At 47.2% G+C, this 7880-nt stretch overlaps 1 protein-coding gene across 3 annotated transcripts; it reads left to right on the top strand.

The window, feature by feature from the left end:
• Nucleotides 1-1196: 1196 nt before the first annotated feature.
• Nucleotides 1197-7002, top strand: TMEM106C (transmembrane protein 106C). 3 transcript variants are annotated; one of them, XM_010354150.2, is made up of 8 exons: nucleotides 1197-1285; nucleotides 2170-2384; nucleotides 3255-3318; nucleotides 3810-3969; nucleotides 4061-4201; nucleotides 4652-4701; nucleotides 5192-5245; nucleotides 6267-7002. In XM_010354150.2, the coding sequence occupies exons 2-8, from the start codon at nucleotides 2198-2200 to the stop codon at nucleotides 6361-6363; spliced, it is 753 nt and encodes a 250-aa protein (XP_010352452.1). In that variant the 5' UTR covers nucleotides 1197-1285; nucleotides 2170-2197; the 3' UTR covers nucleotides 6364-7002. The 3 variants fall into 3 exon arrangements, with proteins under 3 accessions (XP_010352452.1, XP_010352453.1, XP_030795207.1); XM_010354151.2 differs by having other exon boundaries at nucleotides 1248-1356; XM_030939347.1 differs by having other exon boundaries at nucleotides 1255-1356; nucleotides 5192-5287.
• The last annotated feature ends 878 nt before the right edge of the window (nucleotides 7003-7880 follow it).

Here is a 7880-nt window from a genome sequence, read left to right as displayed (position 1 = left end):
CAAAGCTCAGCTCTGGGGTACGTTCCTGCGAGAAGCCAGCAGGACTCCCCATGGAAGCTTTCCCTCAGACTGGGCCCCTGAGGGGCCTTCAAGCAGCACTTTTATCTACAGTATTGGAGGGGTCGATGAAGCCTCTGGTTCCACTCCTGGACTGAGGACAGGTTCCAATGTAATTGCCCAACGGGTTCTCCTTGCCCACTGCCCAGAGCTAATTCATCAAGATAAGGGAATTGCAATAGAGAATTTAATTCATGCAGAGCCCGCTGAATGAGATACTGGAGTTTTATCACCCAAATAAGTCTCCCTGACAATTCAGAGACTGGGGTTTTTTAACGATAATTTGGCTGGTAGGGTACCAGACAGTGGGGAATACTGATTGGTCAGGTTGGAGATGAAATCATAGGGGTTCTAAGTGGGTTCTTCTTACTTCTAATCCTGGGTGGGACTGCAGAACTGGCTGAGCCAGATAACTGGTCTGGGTACTGCCATCTGGTGCCTCAGAATGCAGGGTCTGAAAAATATCCCCAGCACCGATCTTAGATTTTACAATAGTGATGTTATCCCTTGGAGCAATTGGGAAGGTTTGGAATCTTGTGACCTCTGGCTGGATGACTCCTAAACCATAATTTCTAATCTTGTGGCTAATTTGTTAGTCTTACAAAGGCAGTCTGGTCCCCAGGCAAGAAAGGGGCTTGTTTTGGGAAAGGGCTGTTATCTTTGCTTCGAAGTTCAACTATAAACTAAATTCCTCCCAAAGTTAGTTTGGTCTATGCCCAGGAATGAACAAGGGCAGCTTGGAGATTAGAAGCAAGGTGGAATTGGGTAAGTCAGATCTCTTTCACCGTCATAGTTTTCTCATAATTTCTGCAAAGGCAGTTTCTCTGGATGCTCTGCATCTGTGTAACCTCAGCGACTACACAGCTCCTGTGCTCTAAAGAATATTTCAGAATGGCTTCGGTAGCCGGCAGCACCTTCCTCTTCTTGCAGCAGAGAAGTGTTTTGCTCGGGAAACTTGACTGGAGCCTTTCCCAGCCTATCTAGCGAACAGCAGAGCATCCTCCGGACTCCGCAGACGACCCCGGCCGGACAGCCAGGCTCGCGGCTCCCCGGCGCTCTCTGCCGCCCTCTCCCGGAACCGAGGGAGCGAGACAGCGGCGACGTTGACGGGAAGGCCTCCGGAGCCACGAAGAGCGCACGCGCGAGCGCGCTCCGGCATCCCCCGAGCGGGCTTGGCATTTAGCGCCTGCGCGCTGAGTGCGTGCCGCTCCGCCTATCGAAGAGGCTGGTAAGTCCTCAAGCTGGCAGGTGGTCGCGGGAGCGGCTGGAGAGGAGCTACTGAGAGTTCGTGCCCTCCAGGTCTGGGACGCTGGCGTTCGCTCCTGCCTGGGCCACTTTGGTGGGCTCAGAGCATCGCTTTTTGCCAGGGGGCGTGACCTGAGCCCGCCTCCTGGGGCTGGGGGTGGAGAAGAATGGGAATCGTTAAGGCCCCTTATCAGTTTGGTGCCTGTTTGTTGCTCGAGGAAGGCATAGAACTTACAAATAGTGAAGAGGAAGGGGCGAGGCTGGACCAGGTGGGAGTGGGGGTGCCCCAAGTCCCAGGGCGGTGAGGATCGAGGCAGGTGCGCGAAAGGCAGGCCCTGTTCCTCCTCCCCACCCCCACCGGCTGTGAGTGGCGGATAAGAGGGAAGTGGGGAGCAGTACTACAAAATGGGGGTCCCGATGGAAATCGTACAGCTGTTGGGACCACACCCAGGGCGGCAACTTGTTATTTCTGCGTTTTTAATTTTCTTATAGAAACAAGCGATTGGCCGGGCGCAGTGGCTCACGCCTGTAATCCCAGCACTTTGGGAGGCCGAGGCGGGCGGATCAGGAGGTCAGGAGATCGAGACCATCCTGGCTAACACGGTGAAACCCCGTCTCTACTAAAAATACAAAAAACTAGCCGGGCAAGGTGGCGGCGCCTGTAGTCCCAGCTACTCGGGAGGCTGAGGCAGGAGAATGGCGTGAACCCGGGAGGCGGAGCTTGCAGTGAGCCGAGATCGTGCCACTGCACTCCAGCCTGGGTGACAGAGGAAACTCCGTCTCAAAAAAAAAAAAAAAAAAAAAAAGAAGCGATTTCTGTCGTGATTCACCGGGGCCGCTAACGTGCACTCCCTCTTTTCATCTTAGGACATGACACCAGTGGCATATCACAGCCATGGGGTCTCAGCATTCAGCTGCTGCTCGCCCCTCCTCCTGCAGGCGAAAGCAAGAAGATGACAGGGACGGTTTGCTGGCTGAACGAGAGCAGGAAGAAGCCATTGCTCAGTTCCCATATGTGGAATTCACCGGGAGAGATAGCATCACCTGTCTCACGTGCCAGGGGACAGGCTACATTCCAACAGGTGATCACGGAGGGATGATTCCCTGATGAGAATCCCAAGGTACCTTTGGAGTTCTCCTGTCTGCCCAGACAACTTTTCTTGTAGGCAGTAATACCATAACAGTCAGAGACAGTGCCCTGGACAGGAGCCAGTTCGACTGACTTAATACACTTGGGCAGTTCCACAACTTCTCTTCCTCTCCTTATTTTTCCAACCCTTTCTTCTTTTCTTCACCTCCACTCTTGTTCTTTTCCTGAGGTTTGGAATATTCCGTTTGCTCTATGTTGTGGGGTTAGTTGACAGGCACCTTTCTTTATCGCTGTCACTCACAAGGACTGGGACAGCTTTGCAGGGAAACCATCTTGGAAGCTGCTTTTCAAGGAAATGGACAGCTAATCCTTAACAGCCTAAGGTCAGAAAAATATATCAGGTCAGGAGAGAGAGACAAATACTCAACCTTGGTACAGGATCATCTATTACTATTAACAAGTTGGCCCTCAGAAAATCTTTAACAGTTGAGCTGGAGAGTCACGGAAATTTAGAGCTGGTTAGAACCTTACAAATAATTTACTCCAAAGCTTCCATATGAAAGGCGAGGAAACCATGGCCTTGAGAGATTCAACGACTCTGCCAAGCCGGTGTAGTAAAGCCAGAACAGGATTCCAGGTTTTTCAGCTTCCACGTCACTACGCTAGCAGCACTGATAGATGTTTTATAATTTGTGGCACTTTCTTGTTTCTTGTTTATTAGACCCAACATGTGAATTTCACTAGTATTTTTAAAAACGTCTCATTCCAGAAGAATATTTGTTGTGGCAGCCTCAAGTGAGACATGAAGGAAAGTACTGCCAACACATGGGATTTACAAAATAATTGTTTGGCTCTTTTCTAGAGCAAGTAAATGAGTTGGTGGCTTTGATCCCACACAGTGATCAGAGATTGCGCCCTCAGCGAACGTGAGTTACCTGCCTCTCACCTGTTAATACCTACTTCTGTCCCTAATCTCTTTCTATATGTGTGAATGCCAGTTAATTCTTTGAAAAGTACATACGTTCTTATAAGTTCCCCATTTTCCTTATAACTGTTTGCCCAAGCAGGGTATCTCTGCCCCCATCACAATCTGGGGAAAGAAACTTGAAGCTGGAAATACTTTAAAGGTCAAGGAATGGAATTAGAAGAAATTGGGAAAGTGGGGTGTTCTGGGAGGTGTGGGACTGTCTCTGTCCACATAGCTCCTTTCTTCAGCTTTTCTTCCCAGAGTGCAAACAGTGTTCAAAGGAGTTTTAAAAGATTTCTCCCGCTTCGCTGCTTCTTGACTGGTTTATGGTTCCTGACTCTTGGAACTTCCCTTTCACTCCCTTCTCTTTCCTGGTTTTGTGTTTAATCTTGACACACTGAACTTTGATATCTGAATGCCTGGGTCGGTCATGTGCTGTGTCATTTGCAGTAAGCAATATGTCCTCCTGTCCATCCTGCTTTGTCTCCTGGCATCTGGTTTGGTGGTTTTCTTCCTGTTTCCACATTCAGTCCTTGTGGATGATGACGGCATCAAAGTGGTGAAAGTCACATTTAATAAGCAAGACTCCCTTGTAATTCTCACCATCATGGTAAGCCTTAGGGTCTCATTCTCTGGGTTGTACACCTGCCAGGCTGGGACCCAGGACACTTACACTTGTTTCCTGACTTGCCCCGATGTAGGCCACCCTGAAAATCAGGAACTCCAACTTCTACCCGGTGGCAGTGACCAGCTTGTCCAGCCAGATTCAGTACATGAACACAGTGGTCGGTACATATGTGACTACTAACGTCTCCCTTATTCCACCTCGGAGTGAGCAACTGGTATGCTGTTCTTTTAGGAACCTTGCCCCACAGGCCTGAGAGAAGAGTAGGGGGCTGCAGGAATGCCATAGCTGTGTCACTTTCCTTTTTGTCTTCTCATTTCTACTTGTAGGAACTGGTGGTGAGGAAAACCTGATGGGCCCTGTAATTATAAATAATTGTGAGAAAAACCAGCTAGCATTTAAGCATCTGGGGAGCAGAATAATTTGTAAGAGAAAAAGATTTGCTACAAATTAAGAAGCAGCGGAGTTATAGCCTGAGGTCCATTGGCCTCTCAAAAGGGAAGAGGTTGGCAGTATCTATTAGAGGCTCATAGACTGTATTAGGGACAATCTCAGGGAAGTATTTTGTATGTGATGGAAAAATGACCCAAGGTCTTTGAATTGCTAATAACACTGTTCTGTGTCAAGCCTGCTTGGTCACAGACCAACTCTGGTATCTTATTTTCAGGTGAATTTTACCGGGAAGGCCGAGATGGGAGGACCGTTTTCCTATGTGTAGTAAGGACACTGTTCTCTATGTGTGTGCTCTCTACTGGAGGAAAGGGATTCAAAGTCATACTTCATTGATTGGGGCCTGGTCCTGCCTTAGGTCTCAGCTTTTGGCCTATAGGTTCCCTGGCTTTGGATGTATTGAGATTTATTTGAAGAATGTATTATTATTATTATGCATGTATTTGAAGAATGTATTATTTGATATGTGACGGAAGTGCTGGAACTTCTAAAAGACAACGTTAAGCCACTGAGGTTCCAAGCGCCAGCACTTATATGATGGGTTTGAAAAAAACAGAAAGTGGTAGGATGCTGTGGGAGGATGAAAACGACAGTGGCAGGGACTGAGAGCTGACGAGCCTTGGCAGCACTGAGGTCGGAAGGGGGAGGGGGTTCACCCCAAACAGGACAGTATAGCTCTGCACTCTTCTGCTGAGGCTTTTTAAAACAAACAAACAAACAAAAAACACTAACTATTTCCATATTTGCTGTTTGGTAGCTTCTTCTGCACGGTACCTGATATCCTGGTGCACAACATAGTGATCTTCATGCGGTGCGTCTCTCTTCCCTATCCTGACGGATAATTCTTTGAAAAGTACATACGTTCTTATAAGTTCCCCATTTTCCTTATAACTGCCCAAGCAGGGTATCTCTGCCCCCATCACAATCTGGGGAAAGAAACTTGAAGCTGGAAATACTTTAAAGGTCAAGGAATGGAATTAGAAGAAATTGGGAAAGTGGGGTGTGTGAGCCTACCACCTTTGCTCAGGAGGCCCCTGTGTGGCCACAGGGCAGAGGCATCTAGCCCGAGGGGACACCCAATGCCTCACAGGCACAGATACAGTAGACCCTTGGTGTTCTCTAGATGTGGTGTCCACATGCCCTTCACAAATCACCAGTCACCCTGAGCAGTCAAACATTTTCTCCATAAAATGGGTATAGTTTAACTAAACACAATGTCCCCTCAGAATCCAAATGAGACAGTCATGAACAGAATAGCTTTCTCAACATGTTAAGTACTGAGCATTTGACCAGACTTCCTCTCTAGCCACACAGATTACCACATGTCATGGACCTTTAGGGTTGTTTCTGGAATCATGACTGTTAAATTTGCAAGTGACAAGACTGCTGCAGACATGAAATATGAGGGGTTAGAGCAGAGTTTCTCAGCCTTGACACTGTGAAAATTTTGGGCCAGCCCTTTGTTGTAGGAGGCTGTTCTGTGCATTGTAGGATGTTTAGCAGTATTTGTGGCCTCTACCCACTAGATCCCAGTAGTAAACCCTCCAATCCTTAGTTGTAACAACCCAGAATGTCTTCAGGCATTGCCAGAAGTCTCCTGTGGGGTAAAATCATTCCCAGTTGAGAACCCTTGTTTAGAAGGCCACCTCCTGGCACAGTATCTCTATGAATGTGGAAAGATTTTCTCGCCTCCTGGTTACATAACCATGAGGGTATGTGCCTGGGGCCCCTGGGTATTGTTGCCTGAACTTGCAAAAAATTTCCTGGGACATTTTTATGGCTTATTTCATCCCCTAAACATAATTAATTCTTCTTGGTTTTCTTTTCCCTAGAACTTCAGTGAAGATTTCATACATTGGCCTCATGACCCAGAGCTCCTTGGAGACACATCACTATGTGGATTGTGGAGGAAATTCCACAGCTATTTAACAACTGTTATTGGTTCTTCCACATAGCACCTGTAGAAGAGAGCACAGCATCTGTTCCCAAGGCCTGAGTTCTGTACCTACCCACATGTGGTATAAGCAGAGGAGGAATTAACTCCCAGCAAACATCCTCCTGCCACTTAGGAGGAGACACCTCCCTATGGTACCACTTATGTTTCTCAGAACCAGCAGAATCACTGCCCAGTGCCTAGCCTGTGCCCAGCAAATAGTTCTCACTCAATAAAGGTTTTCAGAATTTAATACAGATCTTTTCAGCTGTTCTTAGGGCATTATAAATGGAAATCATAACGTGGTTCTAGGTTATCAAACCATGGGGTGACGTGGAGTTAGGACTGTGAGTGAGCTGCAGGCCATTATCAGTGCCTCATCTGTGCAGAAGTGGCAGCAGAGAGGAACCATCCGAATACCTAAGAGAAAACAGACCTATTCAGGATGTGAATTTGTTTCAGCTGTTCCCAAAGGCCTGGGAGCTTTTCAAAAAGAAAGAAGTGTGTTGGCTTTTTTTTTTAGAACGTTAGAATTGTTTTTACCAAGAGTCTACATGGGGCTTGATTCACCCTTCATCCATTGGCTGGAACATGGATTGGGGATTGATAGAAAAATAAACCCTGCTTTTGATTCATCTGTGTCTCCTCTGATTGCCTGGGTGTCTTTGTAGGGATCTCTGGGGGAACCGTAGAATAGTTCCCTGCCAAGTGGGTCAGGATGGAATGGGAGGAAAGAGATTGTACTGATTGTACTCCCATTCCCATGAGTTCCTGTCACAGCAAGCAGCCTCGTTTTCCTCCATCTGCCACTTGCAGAGCGGGGCTACCCTTTTCCCTTCCAGGACAGAGCACTCAGTGCCCCCTGGAGGTTGGAATTCAGTCTTGAATAAGACATCCTGGTTTGAGGTTGTAAGTTTCTTGGGTCATCTCCACCTGCTCTGCCACCTAAGGTTAGGCTACAGCCCCAGGATGGCAGAGAATCTAGTTAAGAAGCTTGAGTGGTCAGGTGTCAGAAGTTAGCTCTTCCCATAGCACTGGGACCTCAGGAAACCCTAACAACAATAGATGGTGGCTGGGGTTGTATATTAGTTTTTGTCTCCATTCCCATAGCTTGGTTTTCAATATTTGCGTAATGATCTGTATAGTGTTGAATCTTCAAACTAAGGCTAAATTTCACGACTGTTGGGCTGACTTCGACCATAACGGAGGAACCCAGAAGCTGAGGGTTAAGTTTCAGTGTTGCCCTGGATCATGTAGTGACACGTGTACATGACAGTGATGACTGATGTGGATTGCTGATGGGATATCACCACTTACACAGAAGCAAATGTGCACCGTTTCTGAGAATGTTGCCCTAATCAAAACATGCCCTAAACACATGAAGATGTTCACATTGCTACATTTGCTCTTTAGTTTTCCTATTTTCCAAATAGCCTATGTAGCAGCTTTTTCATGGAATTTTGAAAAAGATACTCATACTGGTACTTCAGTTTTGAAACATTTTTCTTTTGTG

This window comes from Rhinopithecus roxellana, chromosome 10 (assembly GCF_007565055.1).
Source record: "Rhinopithecus roxellana isolate Shanxi Qingling chromosome 10, ASM756505v1, whole genome shotgun sequence".
In the NCBI taxonomy this organism is placed as follows: Eukaryota; Metazoa; Chordata; class Mammalia; order Primates; family Cercopithecidae; genus Rhinopithecus; species Rhinopithecus roxellana.
This window is presented reverse-complemented; position numbering and strand designations above follow the sequence as displayed.